Below are 26,843 nucleotides of genomic sequence, written 5' to 3' on the forward strand. Positions count from 1 at the left end.
CAAATGCTTGGTGACAGAGTGTCTTGGATCTGTTTATGAGGACTTTGTTTTGGAGAATGGAATAATAGTGGCAGGACATGCAGGTTAGTGCTATATAGATAGGAGTTGCAATATTGTATTATATGCGCTCTGATTTCTATTTTTATGGAAGTATTTTCTGGGGATATTTAAAGAAGAAGGAAAGTGTTTTTATGCTTAGGCACCCCAAGTGATTGTATTTACTTACTTGACACTCCAGACTGGTGCTCCTATCAGCAGAAAACTGCAACGGCCCGGGGTTTTCCCAGCGAGCACCTAACTTTTGGAACCCCCAAGTTATTTCCTTCTCACTTAACTGCAAAACTAAGCCTTTTATCTAGATAGTAATAACTAAGTTTACATAGCTATTCAAATTTATTTCAAACTGCAGCTCCATATTATATATAAATATGGATTTATATATAATGACAAATTGACAAAATACATTTTCTGTTTTTCAGAGTTAAGTAATATATAAATGGAAATTTATCACTTGAGGATCAGTGAAATGAAAACTAGGTTTCAGTAGAACAGAAGCTTATAAGTGCCCTAAGTTATGTATTTGGATGTTTTCAATGAGTAATGCATTGCCTGGTGCATTTGCAAAATCTGCCACCAGCTACAATGCATGCAACACTGGAGCCTCAGCTAGCGGCAAAGCTTGCATAAAACTGGATCCTTACCAAAGCCAGATGAACGCATGCTAGAGTACAAGTCAACCTCACTATAACACAAGTACGAAAACCAACCAAAACCAGCTACCATATATGCCAACACTTGCAAATACACAGTTACATGGAAGATAAAAACTATGAGGGTGGACTGTCAAGGCTGAAGTTGGATCCTTTGGATAAAAGGCACTTGTGAGGGACATGATTGCTCTTTACAAGTACAGTAAAGGGCATTGTAGACAGACAGCAGGCAATCTATTTTCCCATAGAAAATATCAGCACACCTTTAAACTTGGGGAACAGGACTTTCATTTGAAGCAGCATAGGTGGTTCTTCATTGTGAGGTTTTGGAATGCCCTGTTTGTTGATGGCAGATTTTATTAATGTCAGTGGACTGGAAAAAAATTTTTAACAAGCATAATATCCAAGGCTTTGGTGCAGTAATGTAACGAGTCTTCTGGGTGCACCGTGCAGGATACACTGCTGCACGATCTTGGTCAGGCCCCGAGGGGGAGCGGACCCTGGTGCAATTGCAACCTTTACTCCCCCGGTAGTTACGCCACTGCTTTAGTGATTTTAAGATCTACAGCTAGTTAGTATAAATTGTTAGTATAGATTGTATATTTATATATGTGTCAGAGATGTCAAATATTGGAAGCAAAGTGTTTTGATTGCAGAGGGCTAGTGGCTATTAGGGTTGCCACCTTTTCTGGAAAAAAAATGCCGGCCTTCCTATATATTTATCTTTTTTTACTATTAATAACATTGGGATCAACCATCATTTTTACCGGCCAGGTGGCAACCCTGTTGGCTATAGACCACGAAGGGGGAAAAGCGTATTTATTTTTTCTTCTTTACCTGGTACAAATGCTGAGCAGTGAACTCGCTAGCTAACGGACTGGATAAAAATAACTTTCACGCAAATATTGGGACCAAATGCTCTGGTGGCAATAGTGTTTATATCCAGGAAAAAGGCGTTATTTACTGTTTCCTGGCCAAAGTCAGAATTCAGAGCAAGGAACCATTTGGTCAACTAGTGAGAGTAGAGGCCGAGGTTCTGACAGCTATTGCTGGAAATTGCCAGTTAGGTGAAAACTGTATTTTTTATTTATTTCCTAGCTCAAGTAGTACCTGGCATCAGCCAAATAAAATCACTTTTTTTTTACTAGGAGCAAAGGATTTTTTGGCTGCTATTGCTGGTAACCACTTAGCAGCATTAAGCGCTGTGAGCATAGACAAAACAAATGTGAGACCCCATAATTTGTCTAACAATGACGTTCTATATTCTTATTCGTCACGTCTCAGACAGTAACGTGCTGCGTCATTACGCTCATACGCTATGTAGTTGTGACTGCGCATTCTCATCTCGCGAGACTGTGACGAACTCTGAGAGCGGGCCGGCAAAAGCAGAGGAGATTACATTTAAACAGCGATGCGGGACATTTAAACAGCGGTCTTGGACTGTGGGCTGTGTTATGAAAATAGGGACTGCCCCGCCGAAAGCGGGACAGTGTGTGGTTATGCACTCGAAGAGGGTATAAGCGCCGCCCTAGCGGAACGGGAGAGGGCGCCCAGTATGGAGGGTTGCACCAAGGATGGAGCTGCGGTACAAAGCAGTGGGGCAAGTACAGCAGGGAGCATCTTCTGGTGGCTGAAAGACAGGAGTTTGGGGAGAGGTATTTGCGTGGATCCTGCTCGTGACAATTTTAGGACAATGACGAGCTTGTACAGCTCAATCCATCCCGCTGACTCTGTCAACCTGAGCACTAGGACCCACGGGGCTGTATTTAATCTGGAGTATTCACCAGATGGGTAAGTGTCAGGGGCAGCTAGTGCCCATAATTATGTGAAATCAATTTCAGCCCCCAATATTTTGTTGAAGCCCTTCTGTGCAGTACATGTAATGAGTTGATTTGTGAGGGGGGGAAACAATGAATACAAGTATTAAAGTTGATCAAATTCTATACACTTAGATATTTAAAGAAACAAAAACATGCCGTGACAAGTCTAAACCTGCAGATATGTTTCCTGTATCAGTATATTTACTGTGGCAGCAATATGTACCAAGTGGTGGGCAAATTTGGCTGATTCTGTTATTTGGCCCTAGTGGTCACATTGGCAAGTCCACACTCCAGTTTAGTGCTTTGCTTAAAGGAGAAGGAAAGGCTTCGTACACTTGGGGGTGCAAAATGTTAGGCAGAAAACTGCACTGGCCCAGGGTTATACCAGTGAGCACCACGGAACGATCCTCTTCCGGCGTCTTCTTTCTTCAAATTTGCCGGGGCAAACGCATGAGCAGTTGAACAAAATAGCCGACTTTTTAGTTAAGTTCGCCTCTTCATTCTACTGCGCATGCACAGCCGCATGAAGGAGAGAGGAAGACGGAAGAAGATCGCTTTGTGGTGCTCATTGGTATAACCCCGGGCCGGTGCCGTTTTCTGCTAATAGGAGCACAGGCCCAAGCTTTCAAGTCAATACAATCCCTTGGGGGTGCCTAACATTTGGCACCCCCAAGTGTACGAAGCCTTTCCTTCTCCTTTAACTCGTTTTAAAAGTCAGGAAAGCGGATTGTTTCTGTATGCCTGTGCTTCCGTTAAAGGACAACTACAGTTCTGCCTCATCTTGATTGCTATTTTTGGGTCCAGTTCATGTGCAAGCCTAGATCTGCCCAAATGTATTCACATCGTCAGTGCTTTTCTACATGAGAAGTGGTTTTACTTCATCACTGTTCATTATAACAAGCATGTTATTGTTTTTTTTATTTAGGCCAGGGGTGTCCAACCTTTTGGCTTCCCTGGGCCACATTGGAAAAAGAAAAATTGTCTGGGGCCACACATGAAATACACAAACACTTTTGATTTGTAAAAGTAAAGAAAATTCACAGAAAAGAACTACAATACCAGTTGGATAACCAGATGGAGCTATACACTGGAATATGGGACACCTGGATATTAACTAGACATATTATTATATTATTATGACGTTTACTCGAGAACTGAGCATTTCAAGCTGGGACACATTCATATCCATCCTGGGCCGCAGGTTGGACACCCCTGGTTTAGGCCATCCAAGTGCCTTTACACGAAGGTGATAGTGTAACTACAGCAGTGTTTAAAGGCAAAGTAGTCCGCTAAATTCTACCCACCGAATCAATATTTGTATGAAGCAAAACATGGATCAAGGTTATACATTACAGTTGTAGTATGAAGCATTGTACTACTACTGATCAAAATTGGAAAATCAATACCAAATAATATGTTGCCATAGCCTGAACAGAACGATGAGTAATAACATGAATCCGTAACAAATTTGTAGCCTTACAGAGCATTTGTTTTTTGGATGGGGTCAATGACCCCCATTTGGAAGCTGGAAATAGTCATAATTGTATGGAAATAAGTTAAAAACTATAAGGGCAGGACTACATGGCCGATTCAGCCGCAATCCGACGCTGTGCGCAAAATCGCAGGCATCACGGATGCAACGGAAACAAGGTAAGTAATGGCAGTGTCGGATCGTGCATTGTTGACGCGACGTGACTGTCGGCTGCAGGTGCAGCGTCTGCATCCGACAGTCGTGTCGCGTCACATCAATGCTGCTACACTATGTGACAATTGAATTACTTACCTTGTTTCTGTCGCATCTGACGTGACCCCTTCGATTTTGCGCAGCGCGTCAGATCGAGGCTGAATTCGCCATGTAGTCCTACCCTAAGAAAGAAAAAATGAGTTTGCTTAGAAATAGCTATTCTGTAACATTCTAAAAAAAAGTATGCCGCCCCATTAAGCTGTCATCCAGTATGAATGCAGTAAAATAATGCAACATTAGTTTCATTTTGTTTTTTTTTGTGAAAATTGCACATTTCTGTTTAATGTACGGTCGGTCTCTTCTTCCTATCAGGTCGGTACTAACACTTGCATGTGAACAAACAGAAGTTTTGCTTTTTGATCCTCTGTCTTCAAAACACATCAAAACTCTTTCAGAGGCACATGAAGATTGTGTAAATAATATCAGGTATGTATATTCTATTGTTAACCAATGCTGTTTGAGGAGATGCAAAGTAAAAACAATGGTATTTCATTTTTAAAAACGATATATATACATTTATTAAGATCATTCCTCAGTCATTTTCTCCATGGCATTGTGAACTGTAGTCTCTGTGCAGTATGCGCTACAATTTAATTTTTTTTTATTTTTTATTACACAAAAGTACCTTGTGGCGATAGAGATCCGTCCAAGAAGGTCTATTAATTCAGTAGGGAATTGAAGAACTCTAATTATTATAGCCTGACCAAGCTGGCATTATTTATATTAGAGAATAATAGAGAGGGGATGCACACTCAATAAAAAAAATAATACTTGGTAAACAAAGGTGGTATTTTAAAGGGACCCCTTCACAAAGGCTATAGTGCCGAAACGTTGGGGTGTTCTCATCATTGGCAAGTGTATCTGCTCCCTGAAGTTTGTCCCTTTTTGCCTTGATCTTCTAACTTGGTGGTATGTATATATTTGTGCTAATACTGTTGTGCATATTATACCAGTTTGTCTGGTGCATATTTGTTTGCTATACACTATATAAAAGAGAATTTTAAAAATACCACCTTTGTATTATTTTTTTTTATTGAGTGTGCATCCCCTCTCTATTCTTATATATGGTTTTGGGTAACCGACTGTGGGGTTATCCCGAGGTTATCTGCACCACATATTTCTCAAAAAAGAGCTTTTTTTCCCTTTCTAATACTGGGAGTGCCCTCCATTAATTTATATTTGTATATTATTTATATTAGAGAAGAGGAGCTTAAGGTAAAAATTATGCATCAATGAAAATATAAGAGTTTCATACAGTAAAGTCTTGGATAATTGCCAATAAAATGACTGGGCACAAGACTATTCTCTCACATTCAAAGACAGGAGTAATACATTTAACTGCACCGTAGATAAGTGCAAGAGTCAGAAAGTACAAGTACGTCTTTTATCAGAAGCAAAGCCTTTATACCTTTACCATTGAAACGGACTCTATTGAGCTAGTAATAAAGTTCTGCAGTATGAAAATTCCAATTGTTTCATCAAAAATGTTTAGCTCTCTTCTCATGCATTTAATTCTAAAAAGAGGTACATTTACATATTGACATTGTTGATATAGACAAGTAGTTTTAAGGGGTCTTACTTTGCTAATGATTATGGAACTAAGATCCAAATGTCATATTTTTTGTCATTTTCATTTCTGTGAATATAGATTGGTAAATTGGCTAGCAAGGTGGGCATATCTGGGAGAGATCCGCTCCTTTGGCGACATCGCCAAACGAGCGGATCTTTCTGTGTATGGCCACCTTAAGATATTGGTGCTAATCAGACATTTGCCACCACCTTCTCTTTTAACCTTGCTTGGATTTCTGCACAGATTTCTTGACAACAGAATGTTTGCTACGTGCTCTGATGACACTACAATAGCCCTTTGGGATCTAAGAAAGTTAAACTCCAAGGTGTGCACTCTGCACGGTCATACAAGTTGGGTGAAAAACATTGAGTATGACAAAAATACAAGACTGCTGGTAACTTCTGGATTTGATGGAAATGTAATAATCTGGGACACAAACAGGTAATTATAAAGCAAAATAACATGTTTTTTAAATGAAAGGCTGTGGTCAGCTACTTTGGTGTTACAAAAAGTCTTTTAAATTGTTTTTCTGGGCTCCCTGTAGTCAGCAGCCACAAAACTAAGGCACTTATTTATCATGTTGTTTGAAACAACCAAGACCAAAAACAGTATAAAAAGCTGTGTAAAATAAAAGGTGAATTTATGAGGGTGTTTTATTTTATGCTGCCTGGACGCCATTATTTTACACCACTTCAGACTCGCGTTATCCGTTAAAGTCATTGGGAAAAAAATTCAAGTAGAGAGTAAAGCTGGCCATAGACGCAAAGATCTGATCGTACCAATCGAGGATTCGTACGATTTTTGGACTGTGTGTGGAGAGTCCCGACATTTTTCGTTTGGTCGATCGGACAGGTTAGAAAATTTCTGTCGGCTGCCGATAATATCTCTGCATGTATTGCCGATCGTACGATTTTCAGTGGGAGGCTGTCACTAGCTTTGGTTGGACATAGATATCGTACGATTGCTGTCAGGGGCAGAACATTGCTGATCTGTTCTTTAACTAATCTGACTGGTAAGACTTTGATCTGAATGGTTAGTGGCGGGTCGGGAGATGGGAAAGTCCGATCGTACAATGATTCATACGATCGGATCTTTGCATCTATGGCCAGCTTAAGTTCTAGCGGAAGTCTCTCTGGGGGGGAAAAAGGTGTAAAAAAAAATTATGAAAACCCACGATGGTTGGATGCCATATTAATACAAATACAAGAGTCATCTGCACTTAACCCATTATCAATATATTTAAGACACTAAGACTGAGATTTTGTGCATACTGCTTCTAAACTACCCTTTAAACAAAACAGGGATTGTTTGTCCAAATATTGCAATATATTTAAGATTTTTTACCCTGCAATGCCTAGCGATGTGTAGTGTATTGTTAACATTTTTCTACACAGCATGATAGGCCTCTGTGTTAGCTGATGCACACGGTTACAGAGAATGTTTCTTAAATGACACATTTCAATGCTGAAACACTGAGCACCCTCTGCAAATTGTCATCTGAAAAGAAACACGTTTTCTTGTATACCATACTTTAGAGAAGGGACCACAGGCAAATATGCTGTCAGGTAAAATTTGATGTTGAGGTATTCTGCGGTCTAATGGCATACATATCTCTTTACGGTAACAGGAAATAGGGGAAACAAGGAGATAACTGGGACATATGAGGTGAGGGGGAACCATGCCCAGTAGTAGACCAAAGGAGGGTAACAATAATGTTAGATATGTTGGATTGCACTGGGGACAGATGTTTCAAAAGCATTGTAGTTTGACTCTACGTGTAATACATAGGCATTTTGTAGTTCTGTACACATCTAAGCATTTAGGCAAGGATACTTTTTCAGATTTATCCAGGCAGCCCATTCTTAGCTTGTACAATGGAATCATCTGCTTAACCTGCTTCATTATATCCGTGACGGACAGGCCTCTATTTCTAAAAGAACACCTTTGATTACGTCTTCAGATAACAAATAACCATTAGTAAATTGGTAATTCTCATAACCCCACACTCACTGCTTGAGATAATGTTGACAAATAGGCCCTTCCTCAACTGAAATGATTCCCCATTCAGTGACATTTAGTTCAAGGATGCCACTATGTAACCCTCCTTTGTTTACTGAACTACAGTTCTTATCCTCCTCTGATGGATGAAGGTTTTTGGAGGATTCAAGAGTTGGAGCTCAGACATAGCTGTATAACACCTGCTTGGTTATCCATGTGCTATATATTTTATCAAGTTACCTCTTGTTTTACACAATATATATTCAAAATTTAAACCACAGTTAATTTATATGAAAGCAGTTATAATAACAATACTTAACTTTATCTTAAATAGGCAAAAACACAGGAATAACAATACATATTTAATAGATATTTAATTATGCATGCACAAGATTTGTAAAAGTGAAGTTTTATACAGAACTGCATTCTTACAATTGGTATTATGATTATTCCCTGAACATATTGAAATAAAATCACCATTTACATTCTGAAATAAAAGTTGATGGCCTTTTTGCTTATTTTAAAGGTGCACAGAAGATGGGTGTCCACACAAGAAGTTTTTTCATACACGTTTCCTCATGCGAATGAGGCTAACTCCTGACTGTTCAAAAATGTTGATTTCTACTTCTTCTGGTTATTTACTGATCTTACATGAATTAGATCTAACAAAATCCTTGGAGGTGGGTAGCTACCCCATCTTAAGAGCAAGACGGACAGCTTCCACTTCAGGTGCCAATGTATTTTTGTTAATTTACATAGAATTAATAAAGAATTATTCCGATTTCATTTTCACGCTTTGGCTTTAAAAATAAAAACTGAGTAAATAGGCTGTGCAAAATAAAAAAATGTTTCGAATTTAGTTAGCCAAAAATGTAATGTATAAAGGCTGGAGTGACTGGATGTCTAACATAGCACAACAGAACCCAACTTCCTGCTTTTCAGCCCCCCGTCAAGTAAATGATCGATTGGTTACCACGCAGTAACCAATCAGTTTAAATCTGCAAAGCAGGAAGTAGTGTTCTGGCTATTATGTTAGTCATCCAGTCACTCCAGCCTTTATACATTACATTTCTTGCTAACTAGCTATATTAAAAAAATATAGCATATTTATTTACCCTGTTTTTATACTGAACAATTCCTTTAATATTTGCATAAAAATCCACATGGTTTATGTACATCTAAAACTATAATATAGTGTACCTTTAGAAGAAAGAGACAGATTTATATTTAAAATACCTATGTTTGCAGTACAATTGCAAGTGTCGGACAAAGATAACATTGTTCTTTTCACTCATCTTATAATTACTGGCAACTCTGGTGTCTTGGGTAAATTGGACGCTAGCAACTTCTGTATAGCCAAACACAGAGTTGCAGAACAAAACACTAAATTCACAAAACATAAAAAATGAAAACCAATTACAAACGGTCTCAGAATATCACTCTTTACCTAATACTATCAGTTTATTTAAAGATGAACTGCCCATTTAACAGTATCTGCTCTAACATTATTTAAGGTAGATGGGTTTTTTAGTGGGCTCATATTTAATCTTCTTTAGCCAAGTACAGGTATGAGACCTGTTATCCAGAATGCTCGGTACTGGGGGTGTTCCTGATTTGGATCTTCATACCTTAATTCTACTATAAAATCATGTAAACATTAAATAAACCCAAAAGGCTAGTTTTGCCTCCAGTAAAGATTAATCTATGTGACTCCCGTATTTTTTTAATGGCCTGTACATAAAGATGCCATAAGGCTTTACAAGCATGGACATTCCACTGTACTAAGGGGTATCAGATTCTTTGTATCCAGTGGAACCATAGTTAAAGACTATGGTGGCTATTTTAAGACGTCTGTACTATCATTGGCTGCAACTTGGTCATATGACTCTCACCAAAAAAATGTAAATCGAGCAATATTACAATTGAAATAAATGTTATATCTTTAGTGGTATCTGAGATATATGCAGTTTTAGCCTGCTAATACATGATTTAATCTCAACAGCTGTCTTTGAAGGTCAAAGTGGCCCAAACTTTTTATGTATAGCCAGATAAACCTCAGTTGCCGACTCTGTTAAGTCAGAAGTGGGATCTGTTATCCAAAATGATCGGGACCTGGAGTTTTCCAGATAAGGGATATTTTCGTAGTTTGTATCAAGTACATGGTACTGTTTTAGTACAGAGAAAATGGAAATAATTTTTAAAAATTTGCATTGTTTGGATAAAATGGATTCTATGGGATATGGCCTTCTGTAATTTGGAGCTTTCTATCTAACGAATTTACGAACAACGGATCCTACACCTGTAGTAGTTTTGGTGGGGGAATTGCAATATTAGAACATTCCTGTTTTGTGTTTAATTGCGGATTTGCAGATTTAGTTGACCATTTCAATCTTCTACAGACATGACTTCAACTTCTTCTGAGACAAGGCCATCCAGCTCCCCTTGCCATAACAGTGATTCGGGACCTTTATTTGAAAAGCACATGTCACGCTCTTCACAGAGAGAAGGTACATGAAAATTCGGATGTAAACTGTTGCACTGCAAATTTCACAAACTGACATTTTATCTCTGCAGAGACACATTCTCCATAGACTGCACTAGATTAGCACCTCGAATGTATGTGTTGGCATTCTTTTGCAGCCTGGCTTTAGTTTGCAATTGCAGGCTGTCTGAAATACACCCTAGCTGGTACAGTTCCATGTTTTCCTTTCAACACAATAAGAGGAGACAGCATGAAATCTGCCCTTTAAGTCATAGGCCTAAAATTGTACCTAAAGGTGGCCATACACGGGGCGATAAAAGCTGCCGACAGACCGAGTCGGCAGCTTACTGGCCCGTGTATGTGGGCCCCCGACGGGCTTCCCCGATCGAGATCTGGCCGATCGGATGGGGTTAAAAATCCCGTCGGATCGTGGCCGCATCTGTTCGTTGATGCGGTCCCGCGATCGACCGCCCATTTGCGAACGTGAAGGATCCGATCGTTGGGCCCTAGGGCCCACGATCGGATCAGCCCGATATTGCCCAAGGTGGGCATATCGGAGGGAGATCCGCTCGTTTGGCGACATCGCCAAACGAGCGGATCTATCCGTGTATGGCCACCTTAAAACTAGCAAAGCTGTTAATGGCTGTATCTCTTATACCATGATCCATGGGGAAATGTAACAAAAAGCACAATGTTTGCTACAGGTCTAGTGACTTCTAGGAATCAAAGATGAGGAACTAACTGATAATATATAATATGTAGACATTTTTGTCATTTATATTTTAAGATAATTGTAAAATTATTTTTTTTTTATTGCTTAGATTTCATCATTTAGTGCAGTATAATGACATAATCTGATGAGTTCTGATATTTAGTATTGTTTGTTACAGGTACTTCCCCTCGCAACAGTCTTGAAGTTTTAACCCCAGAAGTTCCTGGGGAGAGGGACCGTGGAAATTGTATAACGTCACTTCAACTTCATCCCAAAGGATGGGCCACGCTTCTCCGGTGTTCCAGCAACACTGATGACCAAGAGGTAGAGGTAGATTCTGTGCAGCGAGGCTTTAAAGGTTGCCACACGGAGCAACCAAGTTTATAAACAAATTGGCCAAGCATTGGCTCATATGAGACTCATATAGTTATATTCTTACGTAATGTTCCAAGTGATCTGTATTTACATTTTGTTCCAACCTGACTGGTTTTATTGCTTAAATGGAAGAGACAAAAAGAGACCTAATATAAATGACAAATGATTGTTTGCAGCATTCTATTTAAGCACAGGGCAAATAAGAGTGTTACATGGTTACATACAATTGTGTGCCTGTAGTTCATCATAAGCACCGGACAGGTATTTTTTGTGCATTTTATTTACAGAAAATATTCATAATTATATTTGTGGCTGACAGACGGAACGATACTAATTCGCTATTGGGACTAACATTTGGGAAAGAGAGTGCTTTGTTTTTATTCTTTACAAACTATTAAACTACATTAATTACTATAGTTTAAAGGGGATTTCCTTGGCAGTGTTCCTACAAATTAAAGGCACACTAGTGTGTAAATATTACTGAATGTGTCAGGTAATGTAAAAATTGATGCGACTTAAGCACGAGAAAAAAAATTTCTGTGTTCAAAGTGATTTAATATGTTTTCTGCCTAAGGACACTTAGTTGCTACTGAATCCAGCAGTAAGCCAATGGAAATAGTAGAGATTAATTTAGAAAAAAGCAATCTTGTTAAAGGAGAACTAAACACTAAACACGAATATGGTTAAAAATGCCATATTTCACATACTGAACTTATTGCACGAGCCTAAAGGTTCAGGTTGTCAATAACAGCAATGATCCAGGACTTAAAACTTGTCACAGGGGGTCACCATCTTGGAAAGTGTCTGTGAGACTCACATGCTCAGTGGGCTCTGAGCAGCTGTTGAGAAGCTAAGCTTAGGGGTCGTCGCAAATTATCCAGCAGAAAATGAAATTGGCCTGTAAGGGCTAGTCCACACGAGGAGATTCTCACTGAGGCAACTTCGGGCGACTATAGAAAACGCATTGCCGCGTGTGCATTAGCGACGACTTTGCATTGTAGCCTGTGGGGAAAAATGCAGAGGCAGTTTGGGGAGATAGTCGCTCAAAAGACGAGGCGATTAGTCGCCAGGCGACAGAATCTCCTCGTGTGGCCTTACCCTAATATAAGCTGATGCTACAGGGCTGATTATTAAATTCTGATGCTAGTTACACTGGTTTCTGTGCTGCCATGTAGTAATTATCTGTATTAATTATTAATCAGCCTTATATTGTGACATTTCTATTCTACGTGTACTGAATATTTTGAGTTGGATCCTAAGCTCAGTAAGTGACAGCAGCACAGAGAATGTGCAGTTAATCGGCAGAAAAGAAGATGGGGAGCTACTGGGGCATCTGGTATAGAAGCCCAAAACATAATGTACAGTATTTCTAGCCTACTTCTTTAGTTAGGCATTAGTTCTATAAAGGGATTGTTCATCTTTGAATTAACGGTTAGTATGATGTAGAGGCAATTTGCATTTGGTTTTCATATTTTTATTATTTGTGGGTTTTAAGTTATTTAGCTTTTTATTCAGCAGCTCTTCAGTTTGCAGTTTCAGTAGTCTGGTTGCTAGGGTCCAAATTATCCTAATTTGAATAAAAAACTGGAATATGAATAGTAAAGGACCTGAATAGCAAGATGAGTAAAAAAAACATAGCAATACCAATACATTTTGCAGTTTTATAGAGCATTTGTTTTTTAGATGGGTCAGACGATTGATATTTCTCTGCAGACGAGAACCTGCTGCTCTTCCGCTCCTGCACCCAGAAGCATTCTTTCTGCTCGGGTGCAGGTAGATGTGGCGAATTTCATCATCAAAACATGCCATTTTGCATTGAAAACTGGAGCAGCAGACTCTCCGCCTATGGAGAATCCACATTCACAAGTGTCATCTGGCCCTAGCCTAAAGAGTGACCGAGTTTATCAGAGCACAAGTTGCATGACTGGGGAGTGGCATCACTTGGAAAACTACCAACATGTCTAGCCCCATAGATTTCAAAATGAAATAAAAATTCTGTTTGCTCTTTTAAAAAAACTGATTTCAGTGCAGCAGCAACGCTATTAAACTAATGCGTTTTGGGGAGGGGGTAAAAGTTTTCCCATGAAAGAATCTTGTGGATAGTATATAGAGAAACCAAAAAAACTTTATAATGCACAACTAATCAGAAATGATCTCTTAATTTCTTTTCCTTTGCTGTTCAGTGGACCTGTGTGTATGAATTCCAGGAAGGAACTCCTGTCCGACAAGTTTCTCCCAGGTGTTCTTTGCGACTAACTCACTACATTGAAGAAGCCAATGTAGGTCGGGGTTACATCAAAGAGTTGTGTTTCAGTCCCGATGGACGCATGATTGCATCACCACACGGATATGGGATCCGTCTCCTGGGTTTCGACTCCCAGTGCAAAGAACTTGTAGACTGTTTACCAAAAGAAGCAGGGACTTTGCAAGAAATCCGCTCACTGTACTCTCACAAAGATGTTGTCTTAACAACAAAGTTCTCTCCCACACACTGCCAGATAGCATCCGGGTGCCTTAGTGGCAGAGTTTCCTTATATCAGCCCAAGTTTTAGGCGACTTCAGAGTGGGAACCAAATCTGTTCAGAGATCCTTGTGTTTCTTTAAGGATTTTCTCAAGTCTGAATATAATATCTTGGACATCTTAAATCTCAATTTTTAATAGGTTCGATCCCAAAGCAGAGGATTCCAAGCTCTGAAGAAATTGTAACCGAGCAAGTCTGGTGCACTTTCATGCCCCTTTTCCGTTTTTATATATCTGTGTTCAATATATGCCAGGCCATCATACATATTCATGCAGTATTGCCTGTAAAAACACTAAGACATTTTTCTTAATGTCATTTTGTTCCTTAATTGGATATTAGGTTTGTTTTCCTGCTCAAAAAGGTTACATTTGAAATAAAGTCCATACTTTGTGTGTAATGTGCATTTTTTTGCCCTCTGCATGTTGCTTACATTTTTCCAAATAATTAAAGTATTTCTCCCCTGGAGCAAGATTTTTTTATTACTTATAACAGTAGAACCCCGATTTTACTTTTTCCCAGGATTGACACTATTTGTTCACAGTCCCTTACAGCCAAGTGCCATCATTTTTTTTTTTTTTTTCCTCTTCCCCTAGTTTTTATGGTTTTGATTTCCTTCAGGGTTCTACTGTCTTTGAAGCAGTCATTCCTATGGAAGGGAGTATTCAGCAAAGTGCAGCTGTTACTGGACAATCTCGGCTAATTATTTATGGCTAAAGGTATCCAGACTGTACAACATCTTCAAGCCAATAGTATTATTATGAAGTTTACTTCTACAATAACCTCTGCTCCTCTGTGAAGGCATTAATTAGATATTGTTAGCAAGGTTGGCCAATCAGGCCTTTCTCACAATTAACGTTCAGTTCGTCTCACATCTCTTCAGTAGGGGTGAGGTTAGGGCTCTGTGCATGACTGTCAATTTCTTCACTCCCATCTCTGTTTCAACTTGAATTTTAAAACATTGTTACATAACTTAATTTAACTTAATTATTAATTACTGTTTGCAAAACAAACAAAAAAAACATTTCAATACAAAAATTACATCAGCAATATATGTCCCATATACATATATGTTACACAATAAAAGCCAGCCTAAAGTAAATTGATGCCACATTTCTAAAGTACAAAAAAAATAGGTCATTGATAACCAAAGGGCAAATTTGCACCTGGGCAGTAACCCATATCAACCAATCATTGATTAGCTTCTTTCAGCCAGCTGTAGGTTGAACACTGAAAGCAATCATCTGATTGGTTGCCATAAGTTATGCCCAGTTGCAAATTTGTCCAGTGGTTAATAATGAGCCCTATTGTGCATTGTACAATATGGTGTAATATAATATTGTGCAATCTAAAGCAGTATAATTTATTGCATATAGGTATGAGGAGGTAGCCTGTGTTTGGGCCAATCATTTTAGAGAGAAGGGGCAGTTATCTAAAGTGACCATTGGTGCCCCACACACAGACTTATGGTAATGCAATGTTAATATCGCACTGGTCAGTAGTAGAAAGTATATTATAAGTTAGTAGCATGCAAACCATCTAACCATATAAGGTGGTGGAGGCAGCCATCTCAGTACATTGTACCTGATTCTGAGCTTTGAGAAGCAGCCAGCACTTCAGGATGGAACTACTGTGAGACAGCTTTTGTTTCTCCCTTTCCCATTTTATTATACCACAACATGGGTTGTGTTTGCAGTGCTAAAAGCACCTAGTAGTAGACATGAGAATAGCACCCAAGCAGGAAAAAAACAAGGGTTTTCCTGCTTTGATGCTATTGTCTGTGTCTACCACTAGGAGGCGCAACACAAACAAATCCTTCAGCAGAGGCGTCAGATGCTATCTGGTTAGCTACCCATTGTTCTGTTGATAGGCTGCTAGGGAGGGGTTAATAACACTCCAACTTGCAGTTTATCCGAGAACCTGGTAAACTGGCAATATGTTTAGTCCCATGCCACATTTCAACATTAAATCTAAAAAGAATCTGTTTGCTCTTTTAAAAAAAAAAAAAAACGGATTTCAGAGCAGTGAAATTCTGCTGGAGCAGCACTAATAACTGATGCATTCTGAAAAAGCGGTTTTCTGTGAAAGTATCACCTTTAAATAATCTAAAATAAAGGCTACTTGTAGCATTCTGTGGATATGAGAACATTTGCATATTTGCTTATATGACTCAACCTAATCCTCTCTAATACTTCCTAGTTGCTGTATACGAGAGGATCTACCCCACCTTTTTCCTAGCAGGACAGGGTGTAGCAGCAACAAGACATGCCAAGAAAAGTGCAAGGACAGGACTGGTGTACACCTGACATGGTACAAAAACTCTGAATACTTACTAAACTGTAAAATCTTCTTTTGCTGGTTGTTTTCCTTTAAAATATGCATATACTACATCAGAGATGAAAATGATAACTGAGGCATTGGTAAATAAAAACACAATGGCAACTAATCATCAATCTTTTTATTGCACTCAGTCCTGTCAAACAAAATCACAGAGACAATTATGGCAAATCACAAAATGAACAAAGAGCCATGGCAGAACAATGTGAAAAAGGAAACCCCAAGGTTCTAGGACCATAAGAAAGAATGGTTTCATTACCCCAGAACAAACAGTAATATGTAATTTAAGGCATTACATGTTTTTAAACTTGACTCCTCCCTAACTTCAGTCCAGCGATGAGCTCTTGAAAATTCTGAATGCTGAACGCACAGCAAAATAAAATTTCTGGACACTTTACAGTTGCTGGTTGTACAAATCACTTTTGGAATTAAGCGAGGGAATGTACCAATATCACAATACAGCAGTGTTATTTAAAAGGGCAATATACACTTGTCTTCAACATCAGACTTGTGTATAGGGCAAGTGCTGAAAATGTTCCAATTGTTTTGTTTTTTTTCATTAAAAAAAAATATACAGTTACTGTTAGTTGTTTCACTAAATAGTGCAATAAAATAGATTCTCTTTACACTCTCCTCTGCTCAAATATGACCTCAATTAATGGCATAACCTATTTTCTATATAAGGCCTGTTTATTTGGCTCATTTATAGGGATGCACCGAATCCACTATTTGGGATTTGCCCGAATCCTTGGTGAAAGATTCAGCCGAATACCGAACCAAATCCCAATTTGCATGTGTAAATTAGGGGCAGGAAACGTGGAAAAAAATTATTCTTTTGTGACAAAAAGTTTAGTTATTTCCCTAATTTACATATGCCAGGCACAAGAATTCAGCTGAATCCTGCTGAAAAAGGCCGAATCTCAAACTGAATCCTGGATTAGGTGCATCCCTACTCATTTTAAACATTGGTGCATAATTCCTTTAACAGCTGCAACTGGCAAGTGATAAAAGCATAGTAATAACTTCAATCATAATTTTGGTTTTATATGAGACTGTGATTATACATTAAAAAAAAAAAAGTAACAAAAAAACCCCTGCACGATGAGTGCCGACACAAACACACACGTATAAAAACAAACCACAGTGAACTTGGCTATAACAACACCATTTAACATTTTAACTATCCATAAATAAAAACTTGCATGGCTGCTCTTAAGTATGGATGCTACAGAATATTAGTCTATATAGAATAGAACGATCATTTTACAGCAGATAAAAACATTGCAGATTTGGTTGTTTGGCATAACTGAAAAACTTGTTACAGCTGCTTATTTCATATAAAGAATACTGAGTAGAAGAAACTATACACAAAATGTTTTCTATGTAAATTGAAATATTGTGCCTTGTTCTGTTTTTTATATATATAATTTTTTTATATATGTATATATATCTGTATTTAGGCAGTGTTATTTTTAAGACAACTGTAAGCACAAGAAGGCATTCTTGCTTGTATAACACATTTAATGCAATGCATGAAGATGGAGCAAAACTAAAGGTACTGTGCAAGAGTCACATTGTAGTTTAAGCAAGCTGCAAGTGGATGCAAGAAAGCAGCTTTTCAGCACTTGATGTTGCAAATGTTTGGTTACTGGGGACTTGCTAAAACCATATTGCATTCCCTACAGTACTATACAAAGGCATGACTTTTCAGTTGTTTTCTAACCCCGGGTTAAATTGTCAAATCAATCCGTTGCATTGGTTTGGGGTGTATGTCAACACTGAGGTATGTCTGCAAAGCAAATAATTGTTATTTGTGGAGTGTAATGTATTTCATAAAGGCAACACTAACATTCCAGTCGGTCAGTCTGTGCAAGTTATATCTGAGCAATAAGTTATAAGAGCAATTGCAATGTTTTAGCTGATTGCAATCCACTTTAAGTTCAACCACATTTTGTTACTTGCCACTGCAACCCAGCAGGGCTGGACGGAGAGTCAAAATAGGCCCTGGCATTTCAGGTACAAAGAGGCCCAATCAGCCCACACAGAGGCCCAAACAGCCCACTAAATACTTTCTATGGCACTTTATAGCAGCCCTTTTGGCATTTGCCAGAACCCACAGATTGCCAGTCCGGGCCTGCAACCCAGTATTGTTCATAGTAGTTACTGCTCACCTTTGTGCTCAGTATAGTGAGCCTTCATTTGTTCAGTATCCAATTCTAATAAAATCACCTGTATTTTGTTCAAATGTATTACTCTTTGTTTCTCTAAAAGTTCCGAATCTTGAAACTTTATCCTTCGAATGTAATAAGGCACTAGGTTTGCCCACGAGCAATAACCCATAGCAACCAATAATATGGTTGCTTTTAAACAGGTGACCAGTAAATGCTAACTGCTGGTTGGTTGCTATGGGTTACTGCCCATGTGCAAACTTAGTGCCTTTTATTACATTTGGTAAGTCAGTTTATTATGTTTAGAGTAATAAAACTAAGATTTACTGCCTGTGTGGGTGCCACACGAAAAGACAATAATGCAAACCTATTAAATGGCACATAATATCTTCCCATAATCCTCAATAGCAAGGTCTTTGGGCAAACCAGAAATGGCAGAAGCCAGTGCTCCTGAAATACTCCTTTGCTATCCCCGTTTGGCTGCAGATAAATCAGTGTTATTTGACCAATGCCATAATAGGTCCATATGTCAGAGAGATATGTCTACCCCTGTATTTATCTTTATTCAGAAGAGGTATTATTTTGTCTTCTATATGTGATCACCTTAAATAAAACATATATGGAAAGGCCTGAAACCAGGCTTCAACTAATATAAAACGTATTCTGCCTATCCCCATAGTAATAATATTATTAAAATCGAAATCAATAATATATTTCTTTCAGTGCAGGCACACATAGTGACTGACTAAATGTAAAGAGTGCTTGCCAACATGACAAACATATAATCAAATCATTTTTCCTCTCCTCTTTTCTTTATCTTTCACGTTTGTGCTGACGTTCTTACTCTAAGCAAACACAGAACAGGGCAGCTCCTGTATTATGACTGACACTGGAAGATGCCACATGCAGGGAATACAAATAGATCTTCATGAATTTATCAGATGGATGCCCTCTCTCTTTCCATAAGCACTGTAATCCAAGTGATTAGCATAGTAGTACCAGTGCATACCCTCCTTCCTTGCCATTAAAACTGCAAATATAGCACACATTTGAAAACCATCTCCAAAAACATTTTTCTTCATTGTAATGCGCTATAAACGAATGTGGAAAGGGGCAATATGTAGCACAGCTACTATAAACTTTTAGCTTCCCTAAAGAAATAGTAAGTGCTAAATGTTTATTTCTTTTGCTTCATTTCCCCAAATGGACTGTCTGAGATTGCAGTTAGCCACAACAACCACTGTGACTGGAAGACAGGCTATCAAGCTATCGCTGTGCTTTAATTACATTACAAGCAGCCAGACAAGGGTGTAGAATTGCAGGCTGAGGGTATGGTGTCATTCTATAACAGTGACTCCCTTCATTTTTTCAATGGCCTGTACAGAAAGATACCATAAGGCTATACTAGCATGGACATTCCACTGTACTAAGGGGTATCAGATTCTTTGTGGAACCATAGTTAAAAACGATGGTGGCTATTTTAAGGTCTGTACTATCATTGGCTGCAGCATGGTCATATGACTCTCACAAAAAAAAAGTGAATTGAATTCGTGGTCTTCTGAGCAATTTTACAATTTATATAAATGTTATATCTTTAGTGGTATCTGAGATACATGCAGTTTTAGCCTGCTAATACATGATTTAATCTCAACAACTGTCTTTGAAGGTCAGCGTGTTAGTGGCCCAAACCCTCTATGTATAGCCAGATAACCCTCAGTTGCCGACTCTGTTAAGCCAGAAGTCTGCTACAGGTATGGGACCTGTTATCCAGAATGCTCGGGACCTGGAGTTTTCCGGATAAGGGATCTTTTCGTAATTTGCATCTTCGTACCTTGTCTACTAGAAAATAATTTAAAGGCGAAAAAAACCTTTAATAAAAAAAACCCTATCCCCCACCCTACATAGACCCCCTTCCCTCTCAGTCTAGCTGCCCCCCCCCGGGCAAATGCCCCTAACTCTTTACTTACCCCTCCGTGCAGATACTGTCCAGCGGAGTTCACGGGTACCATCTTCTTCTCTTCGGTAATATGCGGAATAAGACCGATGAATCGGGACATGCGCAGTTGGAGCAATTTTCTGTTTCACCACAACTGCACATGTGCCGAAACTCCCGAAAATTGCAGAAGCACCGGTCTCGTTCTGAGATTACCGAAGCAACAGAAGATTGCGCCTGTGAACTCCGCTGGACATAATCTGCACGGCGGGGTAAGTAAAGAGTTAGGGGCATTTGCTCAGCGGGGGCAGCAAGGGGGGGGTCTATGTAGGGTAAGCGGTGTTTTTTTATTAAAGGTTTCTCCTTTAAGCATTAAATAAACCCAATAGGCTGGTGTTGCATGCAATAAGAATTAATTATATCTTAGTTTGGATCAAGTACAAGGTACTGTTTTATTATTAGAGAGAAAAAGGATATCATTTTGAAAAATTTGGATTAATTAATTTTAATGGGAGACAGGTTTTTTCCGTAATTAGGAGCTTTCTGGATTACGGGTTAATGGATAATGAATCCCATATCTGTATTAGCTATCTAAAAATTCATACATCTCAAAAACCAGAAAGCAAATGAGCACAAAAAAAAGTGTAGCGTGCCCTACTGTCTGGGATTCACGCACAAAAAACCTCTGCCAATTTGCAAGTTATAATTGGTATAAGCTACTAGCAATATATCCTTTGCCACACTTTAACAAGTAACATTGCAACCTTTATTGTGTTGTTAAGAAATTCCACAACAACACAGGACTACCTGTTGGACTTTCTAACATTACCATAGTGTTTAGCAGAACGAATCTAATCTCTTGATTTAATGTAAGTTTTAGGGAGTTATTTCTGAAACCTTGATTATTTCTAGTTTCGAGGTTTTTAGGGCAAAAACTCAAATTTTTCATGGGAAAAAAACCCCAAAGCTGCTAAAAATCCAAAATCCAGGGGTTTTTCAATAACTTGAAAAATTAAGAGCGATTCAGGTGTCAAATCCAAAAAAAAGTGAGAAATTTGGATTTTTGCTTGATTTTTGTTGAGGTTTTTCCGAGTTGTTTCATTTATCTGAAGTTAACTGTTCACAGATTTTTTTTTGCAGAATTTTTATTCTGCAAAATCTTTTGTGGAGGATTAGAAATTTACAAATCCAAATTTGGAGAACTCAACCCCCGAATTATAAAAAGCCCATACCTAGTAAGCAAGATAGTCCCCCTCTCTGCTTCCCCTCGCATAGTTCAATAGGTCTGAAAATCTTCCTAAAATTTTTCCCACCTAACAGTGCTGAGTAAGCGAAGCGGAGCTTGTAGACGCCATCTTCCGGATCTTCGGATTTCTTTGGGTTCTCTCTGACAGTCGGTACGCTCCGTAAGATTGTTCCAACCACGCATTCGCGAGTACGGCGCTCTGTTACAGATGAAGACTCGAGAGCCGGAAGATGGCGCCCACAAGCTCCACTGCGCCTACTTTTCGTTAAGTAATTTAACTGACATTTTTAGACCCATTAAACATTAATTTAGAATTAGACTTTATAGAGCTGACATAAATACAGATACAGTGTTTTTTTGTGAAGTATATGGCTGCGTATTTATGTCAACATTTTTGGCAACGTTTAAAGCTTGCACAAAGTATATCCAGACGTGTGCACAAAAGTACTATGTACTTAACCTGCCAACAATACAATAGTCATGCCCAAATAACTACAACACTTTCATTCAATCATGAATTGATCTGCTTTGTTTTTCTCAAATGTTTTGCACAAACTACAGTGACATTCTTTCATTGTACACAGCTATATTCCTGTAATGCTACTAGAATATTTTGATCCCTAGACTGAGATAAAAGACAATAAGCTTGAAACATCTTACACGTCTGCTTAAAGTACTTTTAACAGCAGCTCATACGTTGCATTGATGATACCCCAAGACAAGATTGAACGATGATAGTTCAAATGTGCCCCACGGAAAAGATGAGTTAGTTTGCCATCACGCTCTGTCCATATTATCATGAGGACTTTTCCAAATGATATAAATTCTCCCCCTATCTTGGACTGCATGCGGGCCTTTACCACATTAATTGGGAAAAAAAGAAATCCCAGCATGGCTCCAAGTAGTCCACCACATATAAAGTCATTGATTAAATTTGCACTGTATGTTTTAGCTTCTGGAAGGCACTGCTTAATTGGGGAACGAAGCCCAAAAAAGAGAGCGTTGCTAGGTCCATTTCGCAGTAGTATGGGAACCAGGCCACGGTAGTACTCCCTTATTCCATAAGGCCGTAACACTTTGAAAGCCTGAAACGTGTTTGTAAATCGATCGTGATGCTTGTAGTCTTGCAGCAGTGTCTGAACTCTCTCAAAGGGTGAAAGCAAGGCTTCAGTTGTCCCAGCGAGGATTGCAGCTACACTCCTTGTTACAACCTCAGGAGAATCTGTGTGCCTAAGAAGAAGGCTCGAAAAATCTTCATAAAGGCCAAACATAAGGGCAAGTGTAGTGGTTTTCTGCATGAGAGGAGGAAGGATACCTCGGTACAAGTTGCGAATACCATCTGTCTGAAGCTGCCTTACCGCATCTCTGGTTCTTACGCCATACAGCTGCTGTCGAAACAGCACTTTCTGAATGGGGAACGTGATAGCTATATTTGTGAAAGCAGCAAAGTATCCACATACGTAATGCTTTCCAGATCCAACAGTAACTGTACAAGGTTTGTAATCATGCTTTGCAGTGGCAAGAACCAAGTCACTTTTTCTTTTTTCATGGGCTTCCGAATCCATCATGAGTCTAGAGAGTTGTAGTATTCAGACAGTTTGCCTGAAAGAGGGAAGAAAATGACAATTTTAAACACAACTAAAATATGCGCATAACTTTAAAATAATCCAGACACTTTGGATTGCAGTTGATTTTTAAGACTCCAAGTGTGCAGGAATACAGATAGAACAATGCTTCATGGAAGAACAGAAAATGATTGGTGAATCAAAGAAAAAGAAAGCACCTTAAAAATCAGATAATCTATCCATGGAGCGGTGTTTTTAACTACGTAAACTAGGAAAGTCGTATTATGCTTAAAGATACCTTATTCAGCAGGTGAAATTGTACCAAGTGGGTTGGGGCTGTCATGAGATCAGGTTTATTGTTATATTATTCTTTATATAATGCCAACATATTCTGCAGTAAACGTGACACAGTCTACTTCCTGTTCTCCGAAAGAAATCAGCAGTTCACTGAGAAGCCCATTGTATAAACTATAGGACATAGAATGTTAGCTTTATTTTCAGTTTCAGAAAAAGCCCTGTTAACTGCAAGAAATAACAAAAGACAAACATATTTCGTAATTAAAATTATAGGCAACAAGTATGTTATCACATAATGAAGTGTGGATTGGGTTTTTCTTGACCCACACCCAACCCGAGGCGCTCACACCTGCCTCCTCCCCTCTATTTATAGGCCCGCACCGACTCAACCCGCCAATGAAGTCATGAAAGGGGTGGGGCATAACAAGTGTGCGTCCATAAAAACAGAAGCAGAAAGCCGGCAGTGTAAGGTCGCAGGCGGGGAGAGCAGGCAGAAGAGCTCAACCTGCAACCGCCCACAACTCGCAAAGGTGCTGAGGTCACCTTAACCTGCCCGACGCCCAGGTCCCACACATCACTATTATCTCAAGTTCGTACACCGCTCTTGAGAGTGGGGCAACCTAGGGGATAGGTAGGGGGTTGGAGGATGGATGCATCTCCCCATCAGCCCCTCATAAAGACATCACTGCCTTACACAGGTAGTGCTGTATTCATGGAGGGAATGCATGTCCTCTTCTTCTTCTGTAGCCATATTGCAAAGTGTAAAAAAAACACATGATCTTGCTAATGTTTTTTTGCATTTAGCACCTTGCCCCAACCAATAAATGAACTTCAATGTTGCCAACCTGTAGGTTCTTTGCCCAAGCCCAATTTCAAGGGTCAACAAAGATTATGTATGTACAGAGACGTGTATTTATGTTCAATATCTAAATACTGAGATTTCATATTAACAGTCACACATAATATGAGCTAAAAAGTTTTGTATACAAGTTGAGCAAATATATCCTTTGGCTGGAGGAGTGTGATGTATGTAGTTGAAAGGTTGCTCATACATTGCTGGGGAGAATACCTGTGCAGAATGCTAAGAATTCCTTAGGGGGAGGGGGTGCTGCAAGGTATTGTCAAAGAAAGGAATAAATAAGAAATTCTACTTAATATACATAAATATAGCTATTTCTGAAAAAAAATAGAAATATGAAAACTGCCATGGAGTTATGCCAGTTTAGAATTGGGTATGCAGGCCTTTGTCTCTGGCAAAAACAGCTTCCTACATGTACAATAAGATGTGCAGATTTCATTCCAGGGCTTCATAATGCAGTTTAGAAAAGCAAGTTTATTGTCAACGTTTCGGTCCCGTTCTGGGCCTTTCTTAAGTCTTGAGAAAGGCATAGAACGGAACCGAAACGTTGACAATAAATTTTCTTTTCTAAACTGCATTATGAAGCCCTGGAGTGCGTCAATCTTGGGGAACTACTATATATATATATATATATAATTGCAAAAAGGGGATCAGCACTACTCAGGTCTTGAAAATTAAACAGAATTTATTTAATAAAATAGCAGCAGACTGACGTTTCGGCTGACTCCTCAGCCTTTCTCAAAGTGGCAAAGTCAATACGGAACGTTGTATGGAGATGTTAGTTGATCGTGCACCCAGGCAACTTTGAGAGTGGTGTGTGTGTGTGTGTGTGTGTGTGTGTGTGTGTGTGTGTGTGTGTGTGTGTGTGTGTGTGTGTGTGTGTGTGTGTGTGTGTGTGTGTGTGTGTGTGTGTGTGTGTGTGTGTGTGTGTGTGTGTGTGTGTGTGTGTGTGTGTGTGTGTGTGTGTGTGTGTGTGTGTAGTCCAAACAGAGGCACGCACTCACAGGTAATTATTAAGCAAAGAAACTGCTAACGTTTCGGCTAGCACTCTATCCTTTGTCAAAAGTGGCCTAGATGCTTATTTTTTGGCTATTTGCATATTTGATTACACACACAAGTTGTGCCAGCACAGAGTGTTTATATACACCTGTAATATTATTAAAAAAAATTAAAATATTAATATAAAAAAAATTTGCATTATTTGGATAAAATGGAGTTTCCAGATTATGGATCCCATTATATATATATATATATATATATATATATATATATATATATATTTTTTTTTTTTTTTTTAATGATATTACAGGTACTGTTATAATAAAACAATAGCTTGTACTTGATCCAAACGCAGATATAATTAATCCTTATTGGAAGCAAATCCAGCCTATTGGGTTTATTTCATATTTTATTTAATAATTACAAGATCTTCTAGTAGACTTAAGGTATGAAGATCCAAATTACAGAAAGATCCGTTATCTGAAAAACCCAAGGTCTCAAGCATTCTGGATAACAGGTCCTATATATATATATATTACACTCCTCTTTTACACCAAATAGACCGCTCCAAGCTTACCCTCCCACCGCCTGTTCCAATCCCTCCTCGTTAGGTGCTCTGTCAGCAGCGTCCTCACCGCCAAACATCAAATCAAAGCGAAAAGGATGGACGGCACTCCGTTCAAGGAGGTAGCAAGTTTACTGCAGGCTTCTACAAGGATCAAACGCCCTACGCGTTTTGGGATACAATCCCTTAATCATAGGCATCAATCAGCCTATGATTAAGGGGTTGTATCCCAAAACGTGTAGGGCGTTTGATCCTTGTAGAAGCCTGCAGTAAACTTGCTACCTCCTTGAACGGAGTGCCGTCCATCCTTTTGGCTTTGATTTGAGGTCCTATATATATATATCATAGCTGCCATTCATATACTGTAACTAAAAACAAACATATACACAAGACTACTGACAAATGAACAATGAGCACGTTTGACAAAAGATTTAAAATGTCAAATAATAACACTATTGGTTGATTGTCTATTAAACCCAATAGACAATAAATGGCCTATCAGTCTAAAGCTGGTATAGAAGTAGAGCAGAAAGGCAGATAAGCCTGTGGGAGAAGGATTCCTGTAAAAGGCAGTACTTTGCATGTGGAAATGATCATTCCTGGGAAGTGTCACGGTTTGTCTGTCAGTGAAGCAACAGCTGCAGAGTGACTGGTTGCACATACCTTACTTAGTCAACTCCAGGGTGCAAAGCATGCTCATCCAGACAAGTCCACACTTATATTTAAGAAGGCAGGGCTAATATAAACAATGTCATATTCTCTAACATACCGCCCTCCAGTCCCGCTTTCGGCGGGACAGTCACGATTCTCTTTTTTTTTTTTTTTTTTTTTTTAAACAAAGCCCACACTCTCCGACCGCTGTTTAAACGTCCCGCAGCACATCTAATGTCAAGTTCCTTGGCTCCTGCCGGACACCTAAGCCGACGTCACAGGTCTCGTCTCAC

General features: G+C 39.0%; 2 protein-coding genes across 5 annotated transcripts; one reads left to right on the forward strand and one right to left on the reverse strand.

The window, feature by feature from the left end:
- Nucleotides 1-2,030: 2,030 nt before the first annotated feature.
- dcaf10.L (DDB1 and CUL4 associated factor 10 L homeolog) lies at nt 2,031-14,325 on the forward strand. Of its 2 annotated transcripts, none has more exons than XM_018256695.2 (7): nt 2,031-2,501; nt 4,587-4,700; nt 6,088-6,285; nt 8,369-8,571; nt 10,242-10,349; nt 11,215-11,366; nt 13,595-14,325. In XM_018256695.2, exons 1-7 carry the CDS (start codon nt 2,266-2,268, stop codon nt 13,961-13,963), a joined length of 1,380 nt encoding a protein of 459 aa, XP_018112184.1. In that variant the 5' UTR covers nt 2,031-2,265; the 3' UTR covers nt 13,964-14,325.
- Nucleotides 14,326-21,528: 7,203 nt separating this feature from the next.
- Nucleotides 21,529-26,843, reverse strand: slc25a51.L (solute carrier family 25 member 51 L homeolog). 3 transcript variants are annotated; one of them, XM_018256480.2, is made up of 2 exons: nt 26,669-26,843; nt 21,529-23,216 (listed from the first exon to the last, which is right to left on the reverse strand). In XM_018256480.2, exon 2 carries the CDS (start codon nt 23,180-23,182, stop codon nt 22,283-22,285), a length of 900 nt encoding a protein of 299 aa, XP_018111969.1. In that variant the 5' UTR covers nt 23,183-23,216; nt 26,669-26,843; the 3' UTR covers nt 21,529-22,282. The 3 variants fall into 3 exon arrangements, with proteins under 3 accessions (XP_018111969.1, XP_018111961.1, XP_018111964.1); XM_018256472.2 differs by having other exon boundaries at nt 26,563-26,841; XM_018256475.2 differs by lacking the exon at nt 26,669-26,843 and adding an exon at nt 23,478-24,805.

Source organism: Xenopus laevis, chromosome 1L (assembly GCF_017654675.1).
Source record: "Xenopus laevis strain J_2021 chromosome 1L, Xenopus_laevis_v10.1, whole genome shotgun sequence".
NCBI lineage: Eukaryota > Metazoa > Chordata > Amphibia > Anura > Pipidae > Xenopus > Xenopus laevis.